Source organism: Vipera berus (genome assembly GCF_964194415.1).
Source record: "Vipera berus genome assembly, chromosome: 9".
In the NCBI taxonomy this organism is placed as follows: domain Eukaryota; kingdom Metazoa; phylum Chordata; class Lepidosauria; order Squamata; family Viperidae; genus Vipera; species Vipera berus.
Genome location: NC_138212.1, coordinates 19,540,775 through 19,556,026, shown reverse-complemented (window position 1 = coordinate 19,556,026; position 15,252 = coordinate 19,540,775). Strand labels below are relative to the sequence as shown.

General features: G+C 40.9%; 1 protein-coding gene across 4 annotated transcripts in view; it reads right to left on the bottom strand.

The window, feature by feature from the left end:
- Positions 1 to 12,885: 12,885 nt before the first annotated feature.
- SMAP2 (small ArfGAP2) overlaps positions 12,886 to 15,252 on the bottom strand; it is a 43,387-nt gene continuing 41,020 nt past the window's right edge. For all 4 annotated transcript variants that reach the window (XM_081335199.1, XM_081335201.1, XM_081335200.1 and 1 more), the window contains one exon: positions 12,886 to 14,130. In XM_081335199.1, coding sequence (XP_081191325.1) covers positions 14,005 to 14,130 — 126 coding nt within the window. In that variant the 3' untranslated portion in view covers positions 12,886 to 14,004. The remainder of the gene's footprint in view (positions 14,131 to 15,252) is intronic.

Sequence of the window (15,252 nt, the reverse complement as noted above, 5' to 3'; positions counted from 1 at the left end):
TCTTCCTCCTCCTCCAAGAAAACTGCTCCAGTGACTTTAGACATGTCTGATCCTCCCGCTCTGGGGTGGACAACTTAGGAGAAGTCCAAAAGGGTGATGGAGGAGGAATTGAAAGGGAAAGAAAAGAAATACGTATTTGAGGGGGGCGAAAAACCCCCGATAAAAAATGGCCAGTTTCAAGACTGTTACATCACCCCAAAGAAAATGGCCTGTGGAAAGGAGTAAACCGTTTCTCACGTTTGAAACATCTTAGGCAGGATCTCAACCGTTAAACCCACTTCAAAATAGCATATTAGGTTTTCTTTCTCTCTCAGTCCTGTTTTCTTTTGGCATCTCTGGAGGATAAGCTTTGTTCTCCTAGTGTTTCTTGAAAAAAAAAGAAGGGAAAAATGGAATGCGGCACTAACGTCTTTTTTTTTAAAGGAATGTAGCATTTTCAGACATTATGTAGCTTGCCACGTGCTTACGGATTCCTCTGCAATAGTTGTACAGTACGGTCATCTTCCCACCTGGCAGGAGCTGTCAGCATTTCACTTCCTGCTTAAATCCTGGGTTTGGAATCCTGGAGAAAGCAATTTTGTTTGCATTGCATATCTGGAGAAGGATAGGAGGATCTGCCAAAGGTGCGGAAGAAGAGAGATCTCCAAAGGGTGCATCTGACTGTTAAGTTCAAAGAATACTAAGACTCATGTTTTGCTTTGTCATGCTTAGAGAAATTTAATTGTGTCTCCTCCTTTAGACACTCCTGTTTTGGATATTGGATCTTTGATGCTACTTTAGCAAGGCATATGCAAAGAACACTCTTATTGAAATGGGCCCTTTGTTCAGTTTGTTCTCATTGTGTCTGGACCAATTTGCAGCCCGAAAGGCAAGATACCAAATCAATCAATTTTCAAACAGAAGATAAAATATAATGAGAAGAAATGTACTGGGCAAACATAGAAGCTCTTCAAAATTTCATAGGAGAGCCCCTGGATTTCTCAAAAGGATGAGTATGGAGTCTCTCCATTTATTAACTGTTTCAGTTTAATCCAATCTGGCTGCTATCCAAAACCAATTAATTTGTTTAAAAAAAAATGAACATTTGATGGAATTTGCTTCTGTGTAAACCTGCATAGGCTGGATTGTTAGTTGTACGAATATGTGTTTTATGTAGCAATCTGGTCTCTTAGTGATGGCCAGTTCCCGTAGCAAAATTGAGAATTACAGAAGCTTTTCATGAAGGTGCCTACTAAAATTTGTTGCAAATACTCAGGGGAGATACTACTGAAAATCACAATTTCTTTATTGTTCCTGTTATTTATTTTTAAAATTTCCCATAGACTACAGCAGCAGTAAAAGCTGGCAGATTGAGTGTTGACGTGACAGCAGCCTGAAAGCTACTGGTTAGTTTCTGGATACTAGACAGCCTTGGAAGTGGCTCTTAAATTGGAATGCTCATTTTAGCTATCTACACTTGATTTTAACTGGAGGCCAAGAAACAGTTTTACTTCTTAGGTGTTTTATATAAGTAAACATGGGTTCTTCTGCAACTTCAGTTAGGATAAAGCGCAAGGGAAGTTCTCAAGAAGAAAATTAAGGGGAAACAAGACCGATAGCATTTAATTTCCCCCTTACAAGGATGACAAGTTTCCAGAGGATATTTTGATGAGATCCCATCACACCCTTCAAAAAAAGGACATGTAAATATATTAGTAACTTTTTTCAGTAACATTAACCGGCACCGATTTTTGGATATGGAATTTCTGTAGCCACCAATTTGGCCCTACAATTTCACCAGACCAAACCATCTACAGCACAGGTGTCAAACCCGATTGTGTCACATGATGTATTGTGACGTTTTTGCCTTTGTGGAGCTGGGGTAGGCGTAGCCTGCGCATGACGCATCTGGCCCGCAGGCCGCCAGTTTGACACTGACCTGATCTACAAGTTTCAAAGCAGGGAGTTGATAAAATTATCTTGGCCTTGTTCTCCTTGAACGCCCTGTCGTTCTGTTACTCTCTACATGTATGGACTGTTGTGACATTTTCCAGAATAAGCAATATATTGGTTTTGAGTCTACACCTGAGACACTCTGTCTTGTTCATTTTAGAAAGTCTTTTCTGACAAAAAGACACAAATATGTCATCTGGCATTCGCCTCTCAATCAACAAATGTTGCCTGGTTTCACTGCATCCTGAATCTAAGTTTGAATAAATGCAATTTACAAAAGATTTTTTTAAAAAAAATGCAAAGCAGGACTAACTCAAAAGTTTGCCACTAATGACAAAATGTGGTCAATCGCTCGGTTGTCTGTTTTGCAGAACACCAAGATCTGCTTCCAAGTAGAAAAATATGGATTACGAAAGCCTTGTGATAGTTTGTCTTGTGGAGTCAGCACAATTTGCCCTCGAAAATACAATTTTGAATGAATAGCAGAACTGGGCCTCAAATTATGACTCACGGCGACAGTTCTGCTAAAGGATATCACTTAGCACAACAATTATTTAAAATATAAGCAAGGAAGGCAGTAAAGATTTTGTGCAACCAGCGACGGGCTTCTCCTGAAGGGGCTCTCTTTTGAAAGAGCAGCAGAAAATGAATCAATGAAGTGCCTGCAGAAAGTACAACCGTCAGTGGAAGCTGGTCCAGGTCCAAGAAGTCCTGCCGCAGAAAGAGCAGCTACTCTCAATGAACAGCACGAATCCACTCTTCTTCCGGTTCCTAAACCGAGAAGAGTCCTTCAAAGACCAATCGCATTCTTGAGACTGAAGTTTGGCTTATCCAGGGATCCTTGCACATTTTCCTAGATAGTTGGCAACTTTTGCCAATATAGATAGCCTCTTCTCTAAAGCATAGAAGTGTTGTTTGAACAATCCCTAGTGCTCCAGATAATTGCGCTACGGCCCCCAAGCTTGCTATGTACCCAGATTCTGGGGTCTTTGAACTTTCCTACCTCGACCTTAAACCACTCTGGATATCTGCTTGTATCATCTCTTTGGCTCGATCACCTGAACTTGTTTTTTTTTTCCCCAGTGTATTGATTGCTGACCCTCAAAATGGTCTTTGCTTGTAAGATCTTGAATTGTGCTTCATCTTAGCTAAGCAGCTCCTCGAAATACATTTTATTGCCAGCTTCAAGTCGTGGTCTACACTGAGCAGTGCCCCGGCTTGCTTAGCGAGTAACACTAGTTATAGGAATACAATGGCGTCTTTTGGTGGCGGACAGGCAAAGGATGCCTTATTTATCTGTGGAAAGGTCTGCATAATAATGCTCATGGTGTAGAAGAACAAGGATGAGACACTGCCACATCCTGAGACACCTCAGCTAGTTTAGAAATGGCACCGTCAGTCTGAAAGAATGGAACAAGGTAGCAGATAAATAGAAATCAAATTAATTCTGTTCTCCAGTAGTGAAATTAAGGTACTAGGGATTTCTAAATAGCTTCCAGCATTTTTATAACACTTCAGACAAGAGTGATATGATGCAATCCTAAGAATAGCATGCATGTTATTGCAGTCAGGCACATACTGAAACCAAAGTTGGAACCGCTAAGACATTTCACATGCTTTTATAAATTCAGCAGTGAAGGAAAGAGGTACAAGGAGGGATGTCCCAACCTAAAAACTACAAATCTGGATGCAGTAGAAAGTTTTGGATTTGTCAGGCAGCCCATAATCATTTTGATAAAAGTCTTTATTTTATTTACAAACAAACAAAAAACCCCCCACAAAGTATTCTCACAGTCAGGAGCTGATGTTAGAGAGATGATCAGGTTTCAAATAGAGTTTCATGTCTAAAACTGCTCCCAAATACTAAAATGCATTTCATGGGAACAAAAAAAAAAGCAACTAATTCCAGGCCATGAAAGGAGCTTTAGGTTTTTATTTCATAAGCATCAATCCTCTCTCTTTTGTGCCAGAGCTGATGGTATCTCTCACTCAGAGGATTTGATGTGAGCGAAAGTCCCAGTGAGGAATCCCAAATGCCTTTGAACGTGCTAAGAAGGAGTCCTCTAGAGCAGACATATCAAACACAAGGCCCGGGGGTCAGATCCGGCCCGCAAAGTGGTTTCATGCGGCCCGCGAAGCCATCCTGGAAACAGTGAGGGAACGGCCCCCACTGCCTTGGCCCTGGCCCAGAGACCCTCCTTCTGCCAGAGACCCTCAGATCCGTCCCACTCCTGCCCAGGCCCCCATAGGCACCCTTGATGCGAATGATGTAGAGCTGGCCACGCCCACCCAGTAGGCCATACGCACTCTAGCCACGCCCACCCAGTAGGCCACGCCCACCCTGGCCATACCCACCCAGCCCCCCCCGAGGGCAACCGCCATGCTGATGCGGCCCTCAATGAAATTGAGTTTGATACCTCTGCTCTAGATCTTGGGTTTTTTATTTGGGCTGTGACCTCCATTTTTTTTAAAAAAATGATTTCTCTGCACAAAATAAAACAAAGATTCCCAATGGCAAAATGTAAAAAAAATTCCTGTTGAAATGTTAGCTATTTTTGTTTCAAAAATAGGGGGGGAAATAGTTATATCCCAAGACCATTACATTGGCTTCAAACTGGGTAGATGCAGAGAACATTTATCTCACGATCTGCATTTTGAAGTGGACCACTGGCATTGCCATATTTCCAGATGATGCTGGTTTGTTTTTTTTGCCCTCTAACATTGTTCCCTTGTCTGCTGTTTCCGACAGGAATCACTGAAATGCATTTTATTTATCTGGCATATTTATATCCCATTTTTCTTCCCTCGTGGAATTCAAAGTGAGATATATAAGTTTGCCAAGCCCCCCACAAACCTTTCATTTTTATCAGAGAGGGCTGTTTTATGCACATTATTGCAAAGAAAGGGCAGGAAAGTCTAGAAAACAGCCCGTTTCAGTTAAAGGTTTGCCTCCGACCATAATTTACTAGAATTATTGAATGGAGGGAACCTGATCCGAATGAACAAGAACTCTGGTGAATTGTACCCTCTGAATTTTAATCCACACTAATTCGGTGGAGAATAAGAGTTAACAATAACCAACCACAAGCTAAAATGGAGAAATGAGCTAAGCAACGGGGATGGAGATAGAATTTGTTGAAAGATTAAAGAAACATGTAACAGCTCATCTTTACAGGGGGGTGGTGGTGGAAATGCCTCTGGACTTCTTCCAGTACAAAAGACAATTTGATCGAATGTACAATGGAGATGCGTGATAGATTCAACACTGCCACCTGCTGCTCGGAGAGAGATCCCGTGAACAATTTCAGTAAAAGATTAAAAAGGAGCAGCTGACATCCTAAAGCTGCACTTCCCTCCAGGTGATGGACTCTGCAGAAATCTTGACTCATGCAACCCGAGGCTTCGTATTAAGTAGAGTTAAAAGAATGAAGAAATTTTCTCCACAGTCCACGAACTGAAGTGTATGAAGATGGGAACGATGGCTAAAGTTCTTTTTTTTACCAAACTATTTGTACTGGAATGGTAATTAAGGGTGCAAGACAAGCTGCCCAAGTGAAGTGCAAATTGTTGGTTGTATACCTCATGATTTTATAGCTAATATGTTGTGACTTGTTTTGTCTGTTAGTCTAGTAGTAGCGGCAAGAGAGGGCAAGGGACAAGGATGGTAGGACTCTACTAGCACATCTCTTTTCTTTTTGCCTTCTCCTTCAGCGTGCAAAGGAATTATGTGGGACAGCTTCTCCAGTATTTTGTATTTATTTTAATAATGCATATCTCACCTTAAAAAAAAATCAAGAGTTGCTTTGCAAACTCAAAGCAGAAATAAAACAAAATCATAGCTAGAACAGTGTTAGACTATTAAGGATTCAGTCTGAAGAGAAGAGAATAGATAATAGAACAGCTTATTGAATTCCAGCTGTTCAAACAATTAAGTTGGGTCAATTTTTATGAGAATTTTTTTCCATTCTGTGCATGGGAATTCTGGGAAATGTAGCTCAATATCACTGGGATTCTCCAGGATACAGGCAGTTCTGATATATGACTTGATAGCCTTGAATATTTATTTTGCCCCCACATTTCCCGTAAAAATGGCTTTTTCAACCAGAACTTAGCCGTTCCCTCAATATGAAAGCTTCTTTCAGGGTGTGTTTTTTACATCACCAGTACAATGAATATAGAAAACAATCATGACTGGATGATGCATCAGTCTGGCTGTTCTGATGCCTTCCTGCCCAAGTTACATTTCAAAGTGGAGAAGCCACAGAGCTTACACAATTCATGTGATTATTAATGTTGCCCTTGCACCAGGATTCAGGAAGAGCGTGCACAGTTGCAAAAGGTATTTTGAGGTCTGCTGTTCTCAGGGGACACTATACTGTTGCACTCTTACCAAGGTATGGAATTAAAATGAGAAATAGACAAGATGGTTAAAATGCAATAGAGAATGGGGTCCTGGGCTGAGCCTTTGAATGTCCCTTAACTGAAATCAGCCAATGTTGGTGAAATCCATATTGGGACCGCCACTATAGGATCTGTTGCCTGTTCTGGAGCTTTTAAAGAAAAAAAATAGTATATTTTTTAAAAAAAACAACCTTTGGAGATGATGACTGAGAAAAGAGATGTGTCTGGAGATGGTACTGATTTAATGTCACTAGTTAAGGCACGGGTGGGGAGAGAGTAGGATGTTTGTCTCATTGGACGACTTTGTCTCTATTTGAGGTTCTTGGGATGTGCTGGGAATCCGTCAGTCATGCTGGTTGAGAATTCCAGTCCTAAGACACCAATTGGAGGAGTTGAAGTTGGGGAAGATTAGACTAACCATTCCACTTACTGCTGGAATGAAAGATCTGTTATTTGTCATTGTAATAACGATGTTAAAGCAATGCTCTTCTGATGCCAGAGTACTTTTCAGTCGGAGTGTGGGTGCAATAGGCTGTCTTGAGTTGGACTATCTGGCTCATTGGATAGCAAACCCCTCTGGATTGTAGCACTTTTGATGTTGGTGGCCTTGTTGGTGTTTTCCTTTTAAAATATAAGGGCTTATATGTTTTCATGTTAGCAATGGATAACTTTCTTCTCCCCGCCAATTAGTTCTTCCAATGCCCTCCTTTCCCCAAAAAAGAATGTTGAACAAAGCAGCTTATTGTTCACTGTGACATTGTGAATTTATTCCCCAGAGACGGTTACGAGAAACTGAAGGCAATGCTACCTCTCAATTTTGTTTGGCCTGGAGCCATTCTGGAACTGAACTCTTAGTAGGGGCTTAAGATGTATTTTTATTTATTTATTGGGGTAATTTATATCTAGCCTTTCTCCTAAAAACATGGGTTTACAAGGCAGCAAGCAAAAGCTTTATAGAATAAAATGAAAATATTAATATGCAGTGGGAGTAATGTAAACTTGACCTGGAAGCTTAAGTTCATTGTCCTGTTTTGAAAAGGTCTACTGACAGGAGGAATCAAACATTTCAGCTATGAGTGGATGAAAGGGAATGTTTTCTTTTACATACTGAAAATACATCTTTATAGCAGCTTTTCAGAACAGAAGGCCCCAAACGATACAGAACGAATCAGACCGAACAACAGTTTTTAAAATATCAGTTAAGCGACATCAATCAATGGACAGGCTTGAGAAAAACAACTGGATCCATAGAGCTCCTTGAAACCATAGCATGAGTAGGTTCTAAAATGGTTGTGAAAAGGAAAGGATTTAAATAGGTATGACTTATTTAAGTCTTTGTTAGGGAGACTTAAAATCTGGGTAGTCATCTCAAAGGTGCTTTTCCAAAAGGCAACTGGACTTTCTTTTTTCTTTGAAAACGTTTTGCTTCCCATTGAAGCAGCTTCTTTGCTTCTGACTGACTTCTTGGATGAGAAGCGAAACATTTTCAAACAAAAAATAATAATCAAGAAAGCCCAGTTGCCTTTTGGAAAAGCACCCTTGGAACAACCATGACCTGGATGATTGAGAGTCTCCACATCTGGGTGGTCTGTCATATAAAAGATTTCCTCACACAGCAAAGACCCATTCATTATGGCACCTTTGGTTAAAACCAGCATTCTTGAGCTGAGCTTGAGAAGGTGGCAGGCAAAACAGATGGCTCCATTCTAGATTCTTGGAAGTTGAAGTAGCTTTAGCTGCTAAGTTATCTTCAAGGCTTGTTCAAGTAATGGGGATGGGTGGGGGCCTAAACATGCAGTCCACCTGACCCAATTTTATTTAGAAGCAAATTCTAACTAAACTCACATTCCCTCTGTTCCTTTCTGTGAACAGAGTAATCCCGGGATCTTGTCATGCAGAAGAATATCAACAGAAGAAACTATTTGTAGCTCAGGGTTGAACTGTGGAGTCCTTGGCAGCCTCTTAATTTAATTGCTCTCTTGCAGATTATCTAACTAGGTAACCTCTTCAGTGTTCTTCACTGAAGATGCTACTTAGTAGGGCAATGGAATGTCTACAAGAAAACAACTAGGTTCAGAGACCACCAAGGGCTCCACAGAAGAATATGGCAAGGGATGGAGTAATCCTAGAATAGGAGTCATTGCAAAGCAGTAATTAGGTATTATAGTAATCTTGATCAAAGCATAGCTAAGGTTTCTAAACTGGGGTTTAGAAGGAGTAAATCAAGGCTGTCCAAGCCAACCAATGATTATATGAGCCCGCCTTCTTACTTGCCTCCCAAGATTATGGCATAGCCTTGGCCTTAAGTAGATTATTTGAGAGAAATATGAATGGGGATCAGAAGAAGAATTTCAAAACTTCCAGTCACATTGAGCACAAGGGGTTGTCTTGCAATGGGCAGTGGAGAGAACAGTTACTAATGGACCAACACACACACGCATACACACACAAACAAACAAACACACAGACAATTTTATACCTGTGCTCTGTAATGTTTTCTATGTGATGTGGTCTTTCCTAAATGTAAAACTCTTGTATTTTTCTGTGGATTTATATATGCAGCAGGACTGACAGCTTTGAGGGTGCACGCTCAATTTTGTAAATTATTATTGACAAGATTTTTTTCCCCTCTTTCCAAAGGAGACAAGTTGGATTTTCAAAAAAAAAAAAGGTTAATGTTTCTCCATTTGGCTTGTTAACTGCATGTACAGTACAGTATTTGGACAGCAAGTAAAGATAATTAAAGCCAGTTTTGAAAACTCTTTTGTTTTCAGGTGTTACTGTTACTAGTTTTTAACCAGTGATGTTTCATGCACACATACAAAACACAAAGGTGTACTATAGTTGAGTTTCTGTTGTATGTATGTGTACTTGATTTTGATATAAGTGTATCTTGTTTACATCATTCCTCTGAATACAGGGAGGAGAATGATTTATCAAGTTCCTTCTCTAACCACTAAAAGTATATTTAGCAGCTTGTTGAAGGTCTGAAATGTCAAGAGATCTTGACTATGGATTTGCCGCAGCTGCAAGACCCAGAAATTTCAACTTAATTTTCAGTGATAGCTGTGTTTCTCATAAAGCTGCATTTGGCACGCTTGGTCTCCCACTGGGCGCATGATATTTTTGATGCTTTTAATACAGGGAGCTTATTACTTTGGGTTAGATCAGTGTTTCTCAACTTGATCTACTTTTAAGAGGGGTGGACTTCAACTGTCAGAATTCCCCAGCCAGCATGCTAGCTGGGGAATTGAAGTCCACAGATCTTAAAGTGGATCAGATTGAGAAATCCTGGGCTAGATGAATAAGACTAGTCTTAAATAGTCTTGTAGGACTATTGCTGTGATTGGTGTGTGTGTGTGCCACCTATTCCCAGAGACTCTGGGTGCCTAACAGTGTCAACATACTCAACAGACTCAAAATACATATAAAAATTGGCATAATGAAAAAAGATAAACACCAAACACAGAAATGCCATGCACCATGAACTCATAAGTTATAACATGCCCTCCTCCTGGCAAGGCAGAAAAAGTAGGTTTTCACCATTTCCCTCTACTTCAAGAAGGATGACGGTGACCAAATGTCTCCTGGTAGAGAATTCCAAAAAGAGAAGGCCTTGGTGGAGCAGTGGGCTAATGCCTCCTTAAGTAACACCAGCTGCCTGCAATTAGTGCAGGTTCGCATCCCATCAGGCTCAAGGTTGACTCAGCCTTCCATCCTTCCGAGGTGGGTAAAATGAGGACCCAGATTGTTGGGGGCAATAAGCTGACTTTGTAATAATGCCGCTTGGGGGGGTGAAAGCCCTAATAAGCAGGCATATACATAGAATGAAGGCTATTGCTAAGCACATTGTGTTTCTTAGATTGTAAGCCGCCCTGAGTCTTCGGAGAAGGGCGGGATATAAATGGGATTAAAAAAAATGTTCTGAAAGCCTCATCAGTTGGCAATCTCAAAGAGATTGAAATCCCAAAGAGGATCTGCAGGAGATTGGTCCTATTTGATCTGGTTGGGCAGATAAGTACAAAAGGCACGGCCTCAGGTAACCAGGTCTAGAGTCATAGGAGGCTTTAAAATTGACAATCGGCATCTTGAATCATCTCTAGAAGCCAACTAGCAACTAATGAAGCTCTTGAAACAATGGAAGGAAGGTATCACTTAAGTATTTTGGGAAAAATGGTCTTGAGAGTATTGCTGTTGCATAAATTCTTGGTATGCCCTCCTTGCTGGTAAGATCAAAGTGAATGGAGGCAGGTAGAGCTATTTAGGCACGAGGGGAAATCAACTCACTTAGAAGGAACTGCAAAATGAAATCCAGAAAGTACTGCAAAATCAGTTTCTTTTGCTAGGAAAGCTGTATGGCTATGCCAAACATTTAAACTATCTGTGAAAACTCCCCAGTTCAAAAGGTACTCCCGTTACTGTGGAAGAACATCATATGCTTTGATAAGTAGATCCGACTGTGATAACATGGCCAGCTTAAAGCTGCAGCAAAGTCTCGATCACTGGTGGTGCCATTCCTGAGAGGCTCCTCATTTTGCACTTGGAAGAGCAGTGTCAGAAGCATCAGTGAAGGAAAAACTGAAATTGACATGGTGGAAATGAAATGAACTAAACTGGATATCTTAATGAATAAATGTATAGTCACTTTGCCACTTTTAAAGAATAGAATAGAGCTGGAAGGGACGTTGGAGGCCTTCTAGTCCAGCCCCCTGCTCAAGCAGGAGAACCTACACCATCTCAGACAGGGGAATGTCCAGTCTCCTCTTAAAAATCTCCAGTGATGGAGCGCCCACGTTTTTTGAAGGCAAGCTGTTCCACTGGTTGATTGTCCTCATTGTCAGGAAGTCTCTCCTTAATTCCAGGTTGATTCTCTCTTTGATCAGTTTCCAACCATTGTTTCTCGTCCTTCCCTCTGGTGCTTTGGTGAACAACCTGACCCGCTCTGCCTTGTGGCTGCCTCTCAGATAATGGAACACTGCTATCATGTCTCCCCTACTTCTTCTTTTCTTTAGATTAGCCAAACCCAAGTCCCGTAGCCATTCTTTGTATGTTTTAGTCTCCAGGCCTTTGATCATCTTAGTTGCTCTTTTATGTATTTTTTCAAAACTCTGAACATCTTTTTTTTGATATGGTTTTGAAAGAAATGGCGTGGCAATCATACTCAAAAGGGATATTGCACACTATGTGCTTAGCTTTAGCTCAGTAAACAGGATTGTGTCTATTAGAATGAGTGGATATCTAGGAAACAATCAAATCATACACAAGGTTGTGCAGCTACTACAAATTCAATGGAAGCTGCAAAAGAGCCTTGGTGGAGCAGTGGGCTAATGCCTCCTTAAGTAACACCAGCTGCCTGCAATTAGTGCAGGTTCGAGTCCCACCAGGCTCAAGGTTGACTCAGCCTTCCATCCTTCCAAGGTAGGTAAAATGAGGACCCAGATTGTTGGGGGCAATTAAGCTGACTTTGTAATAATGCCGCTTGGTGTGTGTGTGAAAGCCCTAATAAGCAGGCATATGCATAGAATGAAGGCTACTGCTAAGCTTGAAAGCCGCCCTGAGTCTTCGGAGAAGGGCGGGATATAAATGGAATTAAAAAACAAAAAAAAAAAACAAAGCACATAATGGTATTGACCAGTATTTGGAATGCAAGTGTTCAAAGGAAAGGGTGAACTTGGAATTGCAAGAAAAAATTATATTGAGTAAACAGAATAATGCAGGAAATGAGTTAGTGGAGTTTTGTGGAGAAAAATGGGGTTTAGGCATGCTGGTGAGATATGAATCGGAAAATATATAATTGGAATGCAAGACTAATGTGAAAATAGTTTTTGTAAACTTAACTTACGTGAAATAAAACTTGGGAAACTATGGAAAGAGAGAATGCATCGAGCACATAAATCAAGAAGTAGCATTGCTAACCTTTATCATAGAAACAAATTCCTCTTTCGTGCCATTTCAGTCTAAGACGTACACCTGCAATTTTCAACAAGCCAAATAAATGTGATTGACATGCCTCTATATAACAGGGGTCCTCAACCTTGGCAACTAAGCTGGCTGAGGAATTCTGGGAGTTGAAGTCCACAAGTCTTAACATTGCCAAGGTTGGAGACCCCTGCTCTATAATCTTTATATCTAAGTATCTCATTCTGGGATTCTCTATTTTTGTACAATTGCAGAGGGTTGGGTGGCATGCAGGTTTAACCCAGGAGACACGACAGTCATAGATGATTATGCCAGTTTATTATTGAGAAACCTCATGCCTCTTCCTCATATGATGCCCTCCAGTGCAGCAAAGGGATTTGCTAGCATAGAATAGTGGAGGTGGATCACTTAGTGCCATGTCTTTGAATCCTGCAACTCCTAAGTTCTACCCAGCAGATGAATCCAGCAGGCAGAAATTCAGAGATGTAGCATTGCAAACAACAGACTAGATTAATTCCATAGCAGTACATTAAAATCTAATGGCATTCACTGTAAAGTCTTTCAACAAATCTGAGAAAAAAATGTTATCTCCATTTGTTTTAACACAGGCATTTAATACAAGGACAAAGAAGGTAAAGAGTTTCATTGCAGCATTTTATTAATGAATTTACATTTACACAAGATAGGTGCCTGGCTTCAATTTGTGCTACAAAGTCTTTCAAAATTGTGGATTGGGTGATCACTGCCTGTGTGAAATGACTGAGATGGGAGACTGGCCCCATCTCTGATGCTTCCCCCACCCCCCTCCGATAAAAGTCATCATGCGGGCAAGCTGAGTGCTTGTGAGAGTTACACAGGGGAAAGCAAATGCAGGTGAAAACTTGCCAGGGTTCTGGACCTTCATCAGCTAGAGCAGTGTTTCTGAACCTCAGGAGCTTCAAGATATGGACTTCAACTCCCAGAATCCTCCAGCAAGCACTGGAATTCTGGGAGTTGAGATTCACACATTTTAAAGTTGCCAAGATCGAGAAACGCTAGGCTAGATCTTTCAAAGGTTAAAATAGAGAAGAGAAAGGAAAAAAAAAGCATTTAAATATGCCAGGACTAAACAAGCAGCACTTGCTTTTAAGAGGTATGTTTCCTCCCAACTCACTTTCAGAAAAGAAGCGTCATTTGTGCTTGAGGGCTCACGGAACTGCTCTTCAGGGATAACGCATTTCAAGCTCATGAAGTAGTTTTGGAAAACACCACAAAAATCATGGAATGTATTGGTGGAATAAAAAACAACAAGAAGAGTATCTGGTGCCAAAGTTCTAAAATACAAAGTGCCTTGAGGTGAAGCCTCGACTAAAGATGCAGAGGTCACATCAGCCATCATGACCGCTCCTTTCGCAATCCCAGAACAGGCTTTGAAATGGATGGTTACATCTACCAGAAAGGCCAGCTGCCATCTTTGGTCCACCCTCCAAAAAAAAAAAAAAAATGCTCGCCTACGGACAAGATGAGCCAAGGTAGCAAAGACTCCGTCGGTGTTTTGAACATGAGGTGGGAAATTGGTAGAATAGATCTCCGTTCGCAAGAGGAAGATCCGTCTGGAGACCCATCAGCAAGGTAAGTAAAAACTTAACGTCAGGGAATAACTGATGCTTCATACAGAACCGGGAAAACAAAACGAAGAGAGCCGAAGGTAAAAATGAACGAGAAAATGGTCCAAATCTGGTGTGTGTGTGTGTGTGTGTGTGTGTGTATGTACTATTTCCACACCTGGGAACTGAGGGCTTGATTGGTTCCTGGGGCACCCCCTCTGCCCATTGACTGTCCATAGCGCATCACCCCGTTTGTGCCACAGAAGTTCATCCCTGCCATTTGCTGCGTCACCTGAAGGAGAAGGCAAGGAGGGGTCAGTTCAGTTCTTCTTACACCCATTGCTCAAGCTTCCCTGCTGCAGACGAGCTTTGCAGTGGCTTTCTATACCCAGTGACACCTTTCATGCCCTCACTGCACTGGAGCTGATCAGCCACCTGGTGACAATCATGGTGCTTGGAAGCTTGAAGATACCTCATGTTCTTATCCTTGATAGGCATGGTTAATGGGAGGAAAAAACTTGGTTGTTGTTGTTTTTTTAAAAAAAATCTGCATAATGTTGGAAATCACCATGCGGGTAATCCATGCCAACAAGAGGTGTAAAACAGTGCTGAAGAACACGGCTGGCTATGATTAATGGGAAGCTGAAGCCAAACACATTTACAAGGCACGAGGTGCTTGAAGGATTGAGAATCTGATTACCTCTCAGCATTCAAGAATAAAGATAACACCAAGGCTTATGTTGACAGACGTAGAAGTTTTCTTAAAAAGGGTAAACTTAAAAGAAAGCCAGACATGTGCAGAAGAAACATTCTCCCTTCCCACAAAGAATTTAGGTGGAAAAAGATTGGAAAAAACTACATAATGAATCTTAATTAATCCAAATCATCCACGTGTCCATTGTAGGAAGCACTGACTTCATGTACGGCCTTTGACATATTACATAACATTTTGTGGCAGGTCACCAATTTACCAGAAAACTAGACTTCCCTTATATCCTGGTGAGCTATGAAATGCTCTTTTTGGGAATGAACTGAGGTTTGATTGGAGTTTGGTTTAGGGTACTTAGGAGAGAGGGTTATAACTATGTATATTAGGATGATTAAAGAATGAATTCCATTCCTAAGATCTGTCCTCGAGTCAAACCTGTATGTAAGCCACAGCAGTATTATTATATAATACTGTGTAAATATTGGTTAATGAAATAAATCAGTGTAATGAACTTGAACCACTGTATATTTAACTTGAATCACTGTGAATTTAATTCAAATTTTGCTACAATAGGCTCTATTCTTAACTATGGGTCATCCTTAAACTGGGCTACTCTTAACCCATAACAAGAATACAGATTTTAGGTGCTATGGTTGCCACTAAAAAAAGGTAGCTCTAAGGATGTGAAATTTAGAGGACATCAGA